This window comes from Citrus sinensis, chromosome 2 (genome assembly GCF_022201045.2).
Source record: "Citrus sinensis cultivar Valencia sweet orange chromosome 2, DVS_A1.0, whole genome shotgun sequence".
NCBI classification, from domain to species: Eukaryota; Viridiplantae; Streptophyta; class Magnoliopsida; order Sapindales; family Rutaceae; genus Citrus; species Citrus sinensis.
This window is the reverse complement of record NC_068557.1, coordinates 30684788-30700091: the sequence shown is the minus strand read 5'-3', so window position 1 is coordinate 30700091 and position 15304 is coordinate 30684788. Positions and strand designations below refer to the sequence as shown.

The following is a 15304-nucleotide window of genomic DNA, read 5'->3' as shown; positions in this document are numbered from 1 at the left end:
TTCCCCCTCCCCACCTCTTGTTTGTCTGATGAGAATTAATTCTCCTCCCATTAATTTCCCATTTTCCGATATAAACAGCTGTTTAGATGGTATAATTGCTTCCCGCCGGGCAGGTATGGTATACATATTAATATGATAATGACAAGCCAGTCCATAATGCATGTGTAATGTTTAATTACTTTATCAAAATAATTATTACACATAGGTTCTCTAATCTTCCATTAATTATAGTTTTATGCATGTTCAATTTAATCTAGAGTGCATGATTATTAACATGTCCCGTGACATGCAGACCAACAGAAGAATGTAAAAAGAACTTTTTACAAGACTCCCCATTCTCAGACCAACATGAAATGTAACATAGCATTTGCCCCATTCTCACCCAAAGATTTGATTTTTTTTTTTCTCGTCGGACAAAATAAATAAATTACATAAAGCCAAGAGTATATACAATTATCAAATTCCCCCGGGCCAGAATTTCGAAACATCACACATTGCACAAGAAGGAAGAAGAAAGAATCCATCCAAGATATCCCCAATTCATTGTCAGAAATAAAAATCAGTGTCCTCTTGCCTCTGGTAATATCACTCCGTGTGAACCCACCAATTCACCAAACCCTCTCTCTCTCTCTCTCTCGCACTCTCTCTCTCTCTCTCTCTCGCACTATATAAGCAGAGAAAACCAGGCAACTTTAATTCATTCACAGGCTTTATTAGCTGTTTGATTGTGTCTTAACCCAGAATCCAAAATGGGTTTTGGTTCCCACGTTTTGCTCTTTTGGTTATTCCAATTTGTGCTTTTGTCATCAATGTTGCTAAAAGAAGCAGAAGCTGAGCAGCACTTGTATAATGTGACCAGCTTGAGAGGGAGAAAGCAAGTGAGTGGGTGCAATTTGTTTCAAGGGAGATGGGTGATAGACCCTTCATACCCACTCTACGATTCATCATCTTGCCCTTTCATTGATGCTGAGTTTGATTGCCTCAAATATGGCAGGCCTGATAAGCAGTACCTCAAGTACTCTTGGCAACCTGCCTCTTGTGCCGTACCCAGGTCACTTCTTTTTTTTTTTTCTTTTTTTCTTTTTTTTTTCTTTTTTTTCAAACTCACCCATCAACCAAAAGCAAATATTACTTTTTTTTTTTCATTTCTGTGGTGAAAAAAGTGATTTTTTTTGGTTTAAATATATAGTTTGGCTGTTTATATATGCTGCAGGTTTGATGGTGGGGATTTTCTGAGGAGATATAGAGGGAAAAGGATAATGTTTGTGGGGGACTCACTGAGTTTGAATATGTGGGAATCGTTGTCGTGTATGATTCACGCGTCGGTGCCGAACGCCAAGACATCTTTTGTGAGGAAGGAAACACTGTCGTCTGTTTCTTTTGAGGTCAGTTTATTTTTCCTTCTGATGAAATTCAATTATATTCATATTCATATGGCCGTGGCTCTCCTCTGACCTCTATCCCTGCAAGGACTGAATCTTCCTCCGCTAGCAGTATTCTTTTTTCTTTTTTATTTTAAACAGCGTATAAAGTGCATGTGAGGCAAACTGTAGACCCATAACTAGGTTACATAGCATCCAATTTATTTATAGTGATAGACATAGACTGCGTGTGGAGTGAACGCAGTAAAAATAAAAATGGCATGAAAATAATAAACGAGCCGCGTCCTTGTCTTCATTCAAAATAGAATCACCAGATGTAAGATTGATATAACAGAAAGATTAGGCCACAGCAGTTTTTTTTTTTTATTTACTAAATTTGTTCAAACCCCACTCGTGACCTCTCTTTAAACAAATCTGTCTTTTATCATTGCTATTTTTTTGAGAAAGCAAAGAAACAATGGGCTTTAGAGGTTGCATGTATGCACAGTATTAGTTGGCGGCTGATATATGATCTTAAGGCGCCCCATCGATCATAGGACAGCTCATTACCAACCACACTCACATATCACAGCTGTGTCCATAGAAATTAGAACATGCCAATCTGTATTTTCTTTTCTTTTTTTCAGGCATACCCATAACAATTATTTGATTCCCAAATGTTTGTAGTTAATTAATCACACTATTCAATAGCGATTACAGTGAACAGATATAGGTTGGCACTTGCGGAATATTTTTCTGTCAATTTTCAAACTAGGACATTTGTAAAATAGGTCTAGATTCCAGCAGTTTAAAGAGTCTACAGTTTTCAAACATTCCAAATTACGTAAATTAAAATCAAATGGTGGTTGTTTTTTCCCCATTGTGCAGGAGTATGGAGTAACTTTTCTTTTGTATCGGACGCCATACTTGGTTGATATAGTTAAACAAAAAGTTGGGCGAGTACTGACGCTGAACTCAATCCAAGCTGGCAAATTTTGGAAAGACATGGACGTTCTGATCTTTAATTCATGGCATTGGTGGACCCACACTGGAAAAGCACAACCGTAAGATCTTTTCACATTTCTCATGCTACCATCATTCATCATCTTATTGTATTGGCTTACTATATTTCGTGTGATGCGAGGAGACGCAGATGGGATTATATTCAAGATGGGCAAACACTGCTTAAAGATATGGACCGTTTAGAGGCATTTTATAAAGGAATGAGTACATGGGCTAGATGGGTTGATCTCAATGTCGATCCTTCCAAAACCAAAGTATTTTTCCAGGGCATTTCTCCCACTCATTACACGTAAGTGAAGTGCACTAGCTCTTGCAGTGTTAGATCAAAACGTAAAACTTTACTCAAAAGGTTCATTTCTTTAACCGAAACCAGGGGCAAGGAATGGAATTCGCGGAAAAAGAACTGCTTGGGAGAATTGGAACCACTATCAGGATCTACATATCCAGGAGGCGCACCTCCAGCCGCTTCAGTTGTGAACAAAGTGTTGAGTTCTATTAACAAGCCGGTTTATTTGCTGGATATAACGACGCTTTCACAACTGAGAAAAGATGCTCACCCGTCAACATATAGCGGCAAGCATTCCGGCACTGACTGCAGCCATTGGTGTCTTCCAGGTCTGCCTGATACCTGGAACCAGCTCCTGTATGCTGCCCTCACAATGTGAAAAGATGCTCACCCATCAACATATAGCAGCGAGCATTCCGGCACTGACTGCAGCCATTGGTGTCTTCCAGGTCTGCCTGATACCCGGAACCAGCTCCTGTATGCTGCCCTCACAATGTCATGGTTCTATACCACATGACAGTTTCTATTCTTTACAATTGCTTGTATATTTGTCGACAGAATAAGGGGCTTAAAATCAATTGTATAGAGATTGATTTTTCAAACCACAATAATTGCTTTCACATGAGAATGAGACTGACAGTTGCAAGTGTAATTGACATCAGACTGCTATGAAGGGGAAATTGTAACAGAATTGTTGTAAACTTACATTTATTCAATAGAGAAGTACTTCTGCTTGATTTATGTTAGTTTGAGAACATGGGCTAGATGGTTCCGAAACCATTCTGGTCCACCAAGAACTGAGGAGAAACTCAGTGAAATCAGAAATCAGCATCTTCCCAATTATTTTCCCTTTCCAATAAATGATAATTTTCATTTTGATAGGACATCCATGTTGTAACCACAGTAAATTCTCAAGGACAATGTAAAAGAACCAATAAAACTAGTAGCCCACATATACCGCAGCATTTACTATGTAACAGTCATCATTTTTATCTCCCATTTCTTCCACGTGCACACCGCTAGAGCATATCAAGCCTCCATCAACAACTTCAACATCCAAAATTTTGCCGCTGCAAGTGTACAGACAAAATTAAAGTTTGCAAACAGTGAAATCACTCGTACATGTAATGCCCATATCTAATCTAAGAGTTAAAACCACAACATTTGCAAAATTGCACCAAGAAGAAACTCGAAGCTAATTTATCTAGAGTTTAACCTACTATTATTAACCATCCAGAACAGAGGTGAAAGATTTCTACAGCTTGTATGGGCATGAATAACAAATTTGAAAGTTTTACCATGCCAAGGAAACACGATAACTAAATGCTAAAAAATATTGGGTGCCTTTCAAAATCATTACAAATGACCAAAAACATAGCTTGGAAAGGCAGTGGTGTAGCATAAACATAAGCAGAAAAGATTCTTGGGGTGCTATTTTGGTTAAATTACTCAAAATGAAAATGGTTCAAAATTTTGAGATCTGCGTCTAATTGATATCCATGAATAGCTTGCATAGCATGTTGTTTCAAGCTTCTACATACAGATTGTAGCTCATTCCACTTCAAACTCAATTAACTTCAGTTTCAGTTTAATGTGTTTACTACTAAACCTATAGGACTTCTTTTTAGATTAGACAATAGCTTCATCATATTCTAACTGACCTAGAACACTGCAAGTCAGGAATTCTTCAGAAAAATTAGGGTCGTGAACTTGCATTCTTGATGGAGGCTGAAAAAATCCTGCTTGTATTCTCAACCAGATATGGCATTTAGAGTTAAGAATTCTCTACCACTGAAAATTTATAGTTGACATCATGAAACAATAAGGACTACTTATGCATTCATCTCTTAGATGTGCAGATACTCACTATGGAAACACTGACTTGACCCGCTCAATGTCCAACAGCTGCTGAAGAGAGTGGGGAACCCCCAGCTTGATCAGTAGTTTCATTTGCTCAAAAGAGACACCAGGTATTGACCCTGCAACCTCATCAGCTAATTATTGCTAATGAAACAATAATCACAATTAAGGCACTAAATGCATACTATAAACACCACTAAATACAAAACTTTAAGAAAGACCGACATAAGTAGAAATCTTCCAAAAGTTTGGATGGTATGAAGAATCATAAAATTTAGATGTTCAACATCATGATAGCTAATGAAAAAAGGTTCACACAATGAAATAGTCTCAGTTAATAAGAGAATATATGAGGTTTGGTTTGTTATCCAGTCTCATTTAACTGTTTTATTGGGGATTGAGGATGGATATTGTTTAGGCTTTTAAATTCAAAGAAACAACAGCCTGAGACCTTCAGAATGCAGTTGTACCAAAATCCAAAGAATACCTGCACTCACAAAATTAAGAAGCTTCTTCTCTGGAAATATACAGCTAATAAGAAGTCCAGAAATTTCAATGCAAGAGATCAATATTGTTGCTCTCGCAGAAGAACCATTCCTAGGGAAACAACTAAGGACTAGACGTGAAATTCTACTAACTAAAGAAAGCAAAAGTAATCAAACAAAGTGAGAACAGCTGCAGATCCCTTGTCTCAACTACTCAGTGACAAAATTCTTTCTTTCTCCATTCCAGCAAAGCACAAAAATACCACATTCTTCCATTATCATATTAGATATCTAATGAAACTCAAAGCATGCGTTTATTTGTACACATTATTGAAAAAAAAAATCATTAGAAATCTCAACAAAGATGCACCTCTCCTAAATGCTGGAATGGAATTGGAAGATATGGCATCCCTGCAAGCCCTCATAGCTGCAGCTGTAACATCTTGCCTGTTGCATGCAATTCCAACTTATCAAATTCTCGTCTATTTACAATTAAACAACTGAATAAATCACAATTGAACAACTATCAGCATATCTATGTTTAAACCCCAAAAAAGTCACAAGGTAGCGATCAAATATGGGGAAAGGGAAAAATTGGTATAGGATATACAGACCCATGTTGATCGTAGCCAACACCCATTTCAACAAACAAGAGTTTCATAGGTGGGTTTGAGATGCTATTGGTGGCTGTGCCTCCACTTTGCTCAGCCTCCATGGCTGCTGCTGTTGCCGGCGCTTTGATTTGGCCACAAAACCTAGGAGAAGCTCGAAGATATGATCCAGAAACAAGTCGGTCTGGTGAATATAACGTATTGCTCTTAAGAATATTAACACTTGGATGATTGGATTTAAGAGCAGTCGATGGCAAATTTAGTGACCAGCTCCCACACCCAGTCCGACTCATTTCCTTGCACCGATATCCGAAGACAGTAGTAGAAAGTCCAGCTGTATCATCTTTCACATCGAAAATTGATACATACTGACCAAAATGCCCTTCTATATCAAACAATTCCCCCATACTACATTGACTTTGTGCTGACTTGGGAACTTCGTCTATTATTTTGTTTTCAATTTGTTTCTGCTGTAAAATGTTCGTGCAATGCAACCGTGCGCGAGCGTGACTCAATAAAATTTCTTGTGTGGGACTGGAGGAACGTGCAGAGTTTCGCCTTGATTCATATTTTGCGGGTGGAGAAGACCTCTAGCTAAAATGCTCGGTGCATCCAATCTCATTTTAAGTCCCAATAGCAAATTTTCTGCCTCTGATTTGAAAGTAAGCTGGACGTTGTTTGAATTTCCAGTTTTTTATTTCTTTTTTATAGCACAATATCACCGATTTGAGAGACCAGCAGCGTCTTAGAAAATAACAGTTGGATTCAGTTATAAGCTTTAATGCTCGGTTCCATATTGAGAGACCACCCAGTAGAAGTGTAGAACTAAGTTATGGATGGATGAATGTACTGTCTACTGATATATATGGTCACTTCAATAATACTTAACTAATAAATAAATCTGAGTGCGAGGGGGCTACTCGCACTGTATTCACAAACACGGTGCTCTATCTTTACATAAAAAACTGGGGTACGGGCCAATACTGAAGCTGAGTTTGCTGCAGATTTAGCAGGCTGTAGACCTGCAAACAAGTTTCTGCTGGTGCTGGTTTTGGCATTGTATGTGACATGATCTGGCTTTATCTCTCAGCTCTTGAAATGCCCTCATGGTTTCAACATCAAATCCTCCAGCAAACTGGCAACAATTAAAAGTGTGACCATCTCATCAGTAAATGTGGGAAACCACTAACTGTTGGAATTGATTTTATACGACTCTTTAAGACTTTACCTGATGTACACGGAATGCAAATCTAACACCTTGGACTATCAACTCCTCTTCTTCAGGGCTACCCCCAACTGTTTCAAGCTCTGCAGATACCCTCTTCATATACTTCATGGCTAATTTAACTGATGCTAGCTTGATCTGCAATTGTGAACCTCATTATTATTTGAACAAAAAAAGTTAAATTAACAAAAAGGATTGAATAAATGGGAGTCATCATGCAACTCCAAAGAGTTAAGGGACTAGCAAAAGCTTGTAACGGAGAATCTCTAATTGATACCACATAAAGTCGTAAAATCAGATCCACTCTTCAAGTAACATTAACCTAGTCATCAAGTCACACAGAAACACATCACTCTTAATATTTTAAGTCCACATAGGTCTGGTTAAACGATGAAGACTAGAACAAATCTCTGGGTTTTTGATGATCCGAGTATTAATATATTAGATACGCACTGATAGACTCATTTCACTCATTAAGCAATTTCTTTAACAATCAGCAAGGTCTTATAATTTTCTCAAGTAATTAAAGATTGAAATAGCATCCCAGTTGACATAAAAATAATATGTACAAGGATTTTTAACTGTCAACTATGAAAATCTAATACACCTCCTGGTATATTAATAATCCTGCATTAAAATAAGAAGCAGACAAGCAGATACCTATAAAATCTCGGAGTTCACATGTGCGCATGCAGGAAAAAGGGGCACAATGTTTAACCTTCCTTTTGTCATTTTGCATACAACTACTCAATAGTATAATAATAATAATAATACATGGAATTGAAGACAATGTCAAAACAAATTATCTCTTGCTCTTCCAAAGATTTGCAAACGGTGACTCCTAAAGGGGACCACCTAAAAGGTGTTGCAGCACCATTAGTTTTCTTCGCCAGAATTTCCATGTGGATGGAAAGTTTTGCAATACAGCTAGTGGTAGAAATGAGTGAACAAATATTATAAGTTTCATTGCAATAAAATTGATGGAGTTTGCTATGTTAACAGGATATTTTGCAACTAAAGAAAGTAAAATTAATAACCTAAATCGAAAAACATAATTATAATCTATCTTGGTATGTGTTTTACACGCACATTAAAAGTTTCAAGCTATAAATTTCATGGGGTAAAAATTTCTTTACTATTTTCTTGTATTAACCAAACTCCAATTGAATTAGTATAACAAAGTAAATTACTACCTGGCTTACAATTCCAGTTTCAAGCATCCAATCCATGGGAATTTGAAAACCCCTATATCTCTTCGTGGCAGATTCTCTCATCCGTGAGAGATTGTAAACACCATGCTCCAACCTGTTGCATCCATTAACATAAGGAAAGAAATCATAAACTGAAATGTATTCTTTTAACAAATTCACATACAATTACAGGTTTCCACAAACAGGATTAATGCAATGAATTACTTTTCTAGCAGGGCCTGCATTTTCTTGAAAGCCAGACCGCATGGCTGGCGAGCATCATCATGAAATGAAGAAGCCTCAGTTTCCACTTTCTTGAGATCAAAATATCCAAATGCTGCCTCTCGCAGAGCATCTGCCTTCTGCTCTGGCCAATCAAAGTGCTTCAGCACTGCTCTTTCATCCACCTAAAAAGAACACATGTGAAACTCAAGATTCAATGTAAGAATTTATGAAACAGCAAGTTTAACAACTTTGTAATACCTAATAAAATTTAGTGGGGAAATCGAAATGTACCAAGTAAGAGAGCTCGTCATCCAACCATTTCACAAATGGCACAACATCCTCAATATCAGTAAATGCAGCACTTTCAACTTCTTTGATCAAATACCTTATGAAATCTCCCTGTGTTTCTACATCTGTTTTTATCTGTAAAGTTTTTGAGGGAAAAAAATCATCACAAATAATTACATGGTCGAAATTGCCATTAAATAACATAAGATTTACTACTTTCTGACGCATTTAATATTATGCCAACGTCGAATCTAGACCGTCTCATCTTAGCTAAAAACAATAAAATTCAAAAAATAATTATGAAATCTCCCCGTGTTTCCACATCTGTTTTTCTATGTAAAATTTTTTTTGGGAAAAAAAAAATCATATCACAAATAAATACATGGTCAAAATTGCCATTAAATTCCATAAAATTTACGGCTTTCAAAATCATTTAATTTTATGCCAACTTCGAATCTAGACTGTGTCTCATCTTAGCTAAAGACAATAAAATTCAAAAATAATTAGTAGGGGACCAAAAAAGGCCTTCAAGACTGGTCACTTGTCACGGTGGCAAAACCGTAAAAACACACAACAAACCGGGAGCCGAACACTTACAGCGAGTAAATGTGCCGACCGGTTCTCAATCTCGCCTATCATGTCACGGGCATTAGACGTCGCCGGCAAAACTTCCGACTGACCGGCACCGGAATCACGGCGCGAATCTCTGCGCATTAAAGAATGGTAGAACTCCACTACCTCCGGAATTCTCCTGACCTTCGCTGGCCCCGCTCTCAGTCCCTTCGGAGGGGGCGGAGGCGGTGGAGGCGCTGACTTTGCCGGAGCAGGCAACGGCTTTGGCGCTGAAGGAGGAGGCGGAGGCGGTGGAGGAAACTGTTTACCCGCTGAAAGTTTGTTATCTGCTGGAAGTGAAGAGGATGATGATGGTTTTGGCGGTGGATTCGGCACGCGAGGAACACGTGATCTGAGACTAGCCTGAGTTGAGTCGAAGGAGAAGGAGAAGGCGAGTTCTTCTGAGTTACACCGCGAGTGCCTCGGTCTCTCACCCTCTGGTTCTTCTCTCTTAGAATCTTGTCGTTCAAGCTTGTGATTATGATTAGGAGTATCAGAACTTAATGAAGAAATGACCCCGTCTGAACTCTTTGCTCTTTTTAAATTCTTGATCAGATTCGACTTCACTGACACTTCCACTAGTCCTTGAAACCTCTGAGAAGAAGAAAGCTCGTCACTTTCGATCGATAACTCTGCTACTTTGCTACGTTCAGACGCCGCTTTCTTCAACTCCTCAATCTCTTGCTCCATTTCTTTCATTTTCTTTTCACTCTCTCTCTTATTTTGTTCGAGCATTTCCTTCAATCTCTCGTTTTCACATTGCAAAGATTCAATCTTTTTGAAGGATAATTCCAGCTCAGTGTTTTTGGCAGCGATCTCGCTTTCAAGAACTGGAACAATCGCAGCTGACGCTTTAACCAGCTTGTGCTCAACGAGTTCAGTCTTTAACAGGGACTCTCTTTCACGAAGCTCTTCCACTAAGCGGAGGAGCTCGGCAACATCGGGTACCGGACGAGGCTGGACTTGGGCGGAGGAGCGTGGGAAGTAGACGCCGAAGGAGCGTGAGAAGGCTGTCTTTTGAGAAGAAGCCTTGGCCGAGCTCGGTGAAGGTGAGGGTGGCTTTGCTGGCGGTGGGGTTTCGTGCTTTGGGTTTGCAGGTGATTTTTGCAAACCCATTGCCATTCTCACCTTACCAGCCACCATTGATAGAGTTGGTTTTTCTTCAGTTTGGTTTTAGAATATCTACGTTACCGTCCTCTTGCTTCTGCTCTCAAAACTGAAGATTTAGTTATCGTCGTTTCAGTCTTCGTTTCTTTTCCCTTTTTTTTTTTTTTTTTGCCTTTTTTGTTTCAGCGGCGGAGACTTTGGTCTGAAACTTTGAGTTTGTAAGATTAAAATTTTCAGAATCTAAAGGGGAAGAGAGCAAGAACGTTAACGGAGGAACTGACCATAAAACTAAAAGAGGGTACACACACTTTACGAGAAACGGTCTTCTTTTCTCGGATCCAGTTTGAAAAAATTTTGAAATTATAATAAAAATGATATATTTTTGTTGCATTTTGTTGTACAATCCTGTCGGGGTAGGTAGAGTCTTGCACTCGCTTTCCTTCGGAGTTCGGACCTTCGGCCTGGCGGATCCGGATTCACATTGATGTCTGGGTATTTAGATCCGCATGGTTTATTGTTAGGATTTTGAGGGCAGCAGGTCAAACCCCTACAAATTTAATGTGTGGGTAATTCTTTCGTTAATTATAATGTATAATTGAGTGAATATAGTTTTTTTTCTTAACCAAATGTGAATGAAGTATCCATTCCTCGAATATTAATGAGAGTTAAAAATTTAGGCAGAGCTCCATAAGAATTTATGTAAATTGATCTCAATAATAATTTGATTTGTAAATATCAATTATATTTTCATGTAATATGAGTTGTAGTTTGAACAATAGTTTCATGTAATAAAAAAATGAGGATAATATTCATACAGATTTCGGATGGATATTCCAAGTATTCAGATCCACACATTTAAAATATTTATTTGTAAATTTACAATATTTTAACTATTTAAAACTAAAAAATAATCATCCAACACTAAACAAATCTTAAATAATCTAAAATAATATTTATGAATATTTGGTTGTCTTATAATATTTATGTGCAATGCTTTTTTAATTTAGAATTTGTATATTCTTATATAAGTTCTATATTTTATTTTATTTATTTAAAAAATACATATTTATATATCTAATTTTCCAAATATAAGTGCCTTCAGATCTGCGTAGATTCTCAATTTATACATTCGAATATGCATTTTTTTACCATATGAATTGAATTTTTCTAGAGATGGATCTTTTAAATATCTACGGCTATGGGTCAAATTCGCATTTATTTATCATCTATTCGGCCAACCTTTTTCAGTTTTTACCAATTCACACCATGGAGATTTTATTTGGATTTGAGTTACCGAATATATTTCAAAATGAGGTGCTATAATTTTATTCCCGCTAAAATCATTAGCAATCAAATACTAAGCTATAAATAAATGGCTAATTATCAAGTGCATAATTGTTTGAAACTATTAGTTATTAAATAAAATAATTATTTATTGAACTTTTTAACTGTTGTATTTTTAAAAAAAGCAAACTGTTGTGCATTTGTAATAAAATAAAATTAGAGAAATTACATACGTCAGTACATCTTATGTGCTATTTAAATTATAATTTTAAAAAATGTACAAATGTCTCATGAAATAAATAAGTTGGACTAAATTAAAAGATGTACATATTTTTAGTCGTTATGGTAAGATAAATTTATTAAATTTAATTTATAAGATAACTGTCAAGTAAAAATTTATACTTGAACATTTGTTCAAGAATTAAAAGATATCATAACAAATTAACAGTCTTATCATGGCCTTTGCAGGTAATTAAACATTTTCTATTTCCGGTTCAAATAATTCGATCCGGCCCATATCTTTCCTAAGAAAAATATCAAATAAGCTGAAGAATGGGCCCCGCATGACAAATACGAGAGTTCGTGACAGGAGCGTGCGTTTGTAGGCGCGTGGAGTCATAATGATTTGATTTTCTTGGAGGCACTGTTTAAGTGGGTGATAGCAACGTAATGGAACTGATGACAAACAGTGAAAACATTAGAAGCTAGAAACGGTCCCTCCAACGGTCGGTTTTAGTTAAATCTGCGAATCGATATATATATATAATGTTTCAATTGAATTTTTAAAGTATGGGAATATCTAAAAAATACCGATATAAACGCTTCAAGTTTTGATATTTGACTTTATTAAAATCAAATATTAACTAAAAGATAAAAAAAATTAAATTTTAATACACTACAAGATAAAATACAGTGTAATAAGTCTGTGTTTATTTTATTTTATTTTTTAACTTATTCATAATTTTATTAAAATCAAAGATTTCTTATTAGAAAACTACTCATATATATATAATATCACGAGTTTTTCGTGACTCTTCGTTTTACATCTTGGTTAAGTACATGCATACACCCATACATACATATAAAAAATAAAACAAAATAAAAACAACTTAGTTACATACTTTGGTTTCACGAGGAGACTACAAAATTGAGTTAGCAAGCCAAAAGTAGTAGGTAATATTATTGAAATCGAAAGTGCTTTTAATTTTAAACTATTATGCAGAGTGATTTAATCATGTCATGTTAATTGTATACAAATAAGTTTGTACAATAATTTTATAATTTTATCATTGCTCTAATTTTTAGTAGTTAATTTCAACTACCAAGTTAGTTGAGCTTCGCAAAACATGTGAGATGAACCGGCAAAATTAGGAAATTCAGTCAAAATCCGTACTTAAATAATTAAATCTTATTTAGCTTAATTTTAAATCTTATTGAGATTGAAGAGAATAAAATACGAGGGGATCTAGCTGTAGGCTTGTAGCCTTGTAAAAAGAGGATAAAAATGCAAAGCTGAATGCATATATTTTTAGCTGATTTCAACTACTTCTTTTAGGATGGGTGGGGTTAGCTGTTGCATAAATATGTCCCCCTCCTGCACAAAATCGAGAGAGGTGATTCATGATAGGATCTTCATTGGAATTACATGGCTGACACGTCACTTTCACAGTGAAACGCTGAAGATAGCTTTATGGTGGCTATTAACAGAACTCTAAACTATCCGAAAATTTTTAAAATATATAAGAAGTACTATATTAATCATTTAATAAGTAAATAATATTATTATATGTATTAATTTATTTAAAAAAATTATTATTCAAGCGATTAATATATTAAATTAAACCACATACATAGACGTACATTATATGCACTAATTAATTATATTATATTAAAAGTATTCTAAAATTTATCCGGAGAAACCCTTTTGCAGTTTGTTCGTGGTTTCATTGCCAAGGAGGGAGTGACTAGTGTGCAACTGCTGTCATAGAGCTTTCCCTGACGTTGACAGGAAAAGTGGTTCTCTCTGAACTCGCTCCTTGCTTTTGGCTTGTCTCATTTAATTTGTCAAGGCTACATGACCTGCTCCTCTGTGAATGTCATCCAGTCGAGAAGAACCAACCCCACTAATTGCCTCTCTCTGTGCCCCTTAACATCACACAACATAACACACACTTCACCTTCTCTTCACATGTGACATTTTATTAATTGTTCATCTCCAGCACCGGCAAGGCAGCTACAGCTATGTAATATCATCACTACAAAAGAATTCCTTCAGAATGACACAGGATTCTTGTTAGGATTAATTCCTACGTAATTCATCTTAGACGACGCAAGGCTGGCCGGCATGTGCAAGCGTACATATATAATCGTAAACCTTTATATATTATTAATTCTCAAGCAGGAGAGGTGAGAAACAAGTGTGAGAGGAATAAATGCCAAGAGCTAGCGGTGTCAAAGAAAGCTAGCATGAAAGAAATGGAACAAGGAAGAGGAAATGAATAAGTGGTCCTTTCGAACTCAATGCCTCAAACCATCGGATTAAATAGCGTTCTCGTGCAGAAGCCGGAACCCACGCAAAAAGGCCAACGAAGCATGATTTAATGCAAATCCCTCAATGGGGCTTCCCTTTGATCGTTTAGCCTAGACAAATATTAAGCGTTTATGGAGTTATGGACTAAGAGTTGGGTGTTTTGCTGCTTTAGTAGCTGAGGGTGAGGGAATTTGAGGTGTCCGAGTTGTCACATGTTAGCAACAGGATATTAATTGAGTGTTGATTTCATCGCGGCGCGCGCGCGTATAATTTACACACACACACACACACAAAATTTAAGGCACATTAACATCTATCATCTTCAGTCTCAGCCCAAATGGCTAAAATGATAGGCACATTTCCAATTTCCAGTTACTACAATTTAGAATCTAATTGATATATTTACGGTATAGTCTATAAGTCTGCTAAGAACATAATTCAAAAATTAAGACCAAATAATGTTGAGACATTAACTCACATATTTAAAAAGACATTTATTCACCAATAAGCGCGTAGATCAGTTGGTATGAAGTTATTCTAGTTTAATCAAAGTTTTCGGTTCGAGACTCGAGAATGCAGTTACGTTAATATATTTGTTGAGAGAACTTTGCCGCCCTAGTGATCATACCCGATTCGAATATGAATTAATCGGAATCTAATTTATTATTTCAATACCAGATAATTTAATCTACCATAAAAAAAAAAAAAAACAAAGACATCAATTCATGCTTACAATGATTGAACGGGAAAATTGGTGAGTCTCCCCACATGGGGGACTAATTGAGTGTACTGGCTATTATGGCCAGGCGAAAGCTTTGGTGGCTCAGTAAACTAATCATCCTATTTGGTTCTTCTCATGTAAAAGTTTAGAGTGTATACAGAATTACCAAGTAGGGCTGTTTTGCCAAACTTCCCACAAAGGGGTTCAATTTAAGTGTAATTTTTTAATATCTCCCTTGAGGTTTGACCCTCCTACACTTAAAGAAAAATTATCCATATATTGACATATCACACTTAAAGAAAAAGAACATTTAGGACTATTGGGCAGCGTTTGATATTGAGGGCAGTTACATGATCACAGCAATGCACAGAAGTCAAGAAATATGCACGTGCAGCATTTTGATTAACGAGCTTAATTATAGCATTGTCATACACTTGCACACGCATAACTATTTATATAATCAATCTTCTTCTCAAAATTCAAATCCTCACCCAGC

General features: G+C 36.4%; 3 protein-coding genes and 1 long non-coding RNA gene across 6 annotated transcripts; 2 read left to right on the top strand and 2 right to left on the bottom strand.

Annotated features, from left to right (window-relative positions):
• Window positions 1-325: 325 nt before the first annotated feature.
• On the top strand, window positions 326-3411 carry LOC102617623 (protein trichome birefringence-like 38). 2 transcript variants are annotated; one of them, XM_052431496.1, is made up of 6 exons: window positions 326-1051; window positions 1214-1385; window positions 2250-2425; window positions 2515-2673; window positions 2758-3012; window positions 3133-3411. In XM_052431496.1, exons 1-6 carry the CDS (start codon window positions 750-752, stop codon window positions 3185-3187), a joined length of 1119 nt encoding a protein of 372 aa, XP_052287456.1. In that variant the 5' UTR covers window positions 326-749; the 3' UTR covers window positions 3188-3411.
• On the bottom strand, window positions 3362-6159 carry LOC102617329 (uncharacterized). 2 transcript variants are annotated; one of them, XM_025094808.2, is made up of 4 exons: window positions 5630-6159; window positions 5386-5462; window positions 4538-4664; window positions 3362-3740 (listed from the first exon to the last, which is right to left on the bottom strand). In XM_025094808.2, exons 1-4 carry the CDS (start codon window positions 6031-6033, stop codon window positions 3611-3613), a joined length of 738 nt encoding a protein of 245 aa, XP_024950576.1. In that variant the 5' UTR covers window positions 6034-6159; the 3' UTR covers window positions 3362-3610. The 2 variants fall into 2 exon arrangements, with proteins under 2 accessions (XP_024950576.1, XP_006467668.1); XM_006467605.4 differs by having other exon boundaries at window positions 4538-4649; window positions 5630-6065.
• A 210-nt stretch (window positions 6160-6369) lies between these two features.
• Window positions 6370-10309, bottom strand: LOC102617906 (protein CHUP1, chloroplastic). Its single transcript, XM_006467607.4, has 6 exons — window positions 9152-10309; window positions 8558-8689; window positions 8267-8448; window positions 8045-8156; window positions 6855-6989; window positions 6370-6761 (listed from the first exon to the last, which is right to left on the bottom strand). Exons 1-6 carry the CDS (start codon window positions 10307-10309, stop codon window positions 6633-6635), a joined length of 1848 nt encoding a protein of 615 aa, XP_006467670.1. The 3' UTR covers window positions 6370-6632.
• On the top strand, window positions 9458-10955 carry LOC127900233 (uncharacterized). The gene is made up of 2 exons (XR_008052256.1): window positions 9458-9606; window positions 9722-10955. It is a non-coding gene; the product is annotated as an uncharacterized LOC127900233 (long non-coding RNA).
• The last annotated feature ends 4349 nt before the right edge of the window (window positions 10956-15304 follow it).

Excerpts from the sequence above, each read along its gene's own strand:
- LOC102617329 (XM_025094808.2), bottom strand. The coding sequence starts at position 6,033 with ATGGGGGAATTGTTTGATATAGAAGGGCATTTTGGTCAGTATGTATCA. Across the intron at positions 5,463-5,629 it reads GTTGGCTACGATCAACATGG|GCAAGATGTTACAGCTGCAG; the intron begins GTCTGTATATCC and ends TGCATGCAACAG. Across the intron at positions 3,741-4,537 it reads GTCAAGTCAGTGTTTCCATA|CGGCAAAATTTTGGATGTTG; the intron begins GTGAGTATCTGC and ends GTACACTTGCAG.
- LOC102617623 (XM_052431496.1), top strand. The coding sequence starts at position 750 with ATGGGTTTTGGTTCCCACGTTTTGCTCTTTTGGTTATTCCAATTTGTG. Across the intron at positions 1,386-2,249 it reads TGTCGTCTGTTTCTTTTGAG|GAGTATGGAGTAACTTTTCT; the intron begins GTCAGTTTATTT and ends CCCATTGTGCAG. Across the intron at positions 2,426-2,514 it reads CACACTGGAAAAGCACAACC|ATGGGATTATATTCAAGATG; the intron begins GTAAGATCTTTT and ends GAGGAGACGCAG.
- LOC102617906 (XM_006467607.4), bottom strand. The coding sequence starts at position 10,309 with ATGGTGGCTGGTAAGGTGAGAATGGCAATGGGTTTGCAAAAATCACCT. Across the intron at positions 6,990-8,044 it reads AAACTGGAATTGTAAGCCAG|ATCAAGCTAGCATCAGTTAA; the intron begins GTAGTAATTTAC and ends TCACAATTGCAG. Across the intron at positions 6,762-6,854 it reads TTGCATTCCGTGTACATCAG|TTTGCTGGAGGATTTGATGT; the intron begins GTAAAGTCTTAA and ends AATTGTTGCCAG.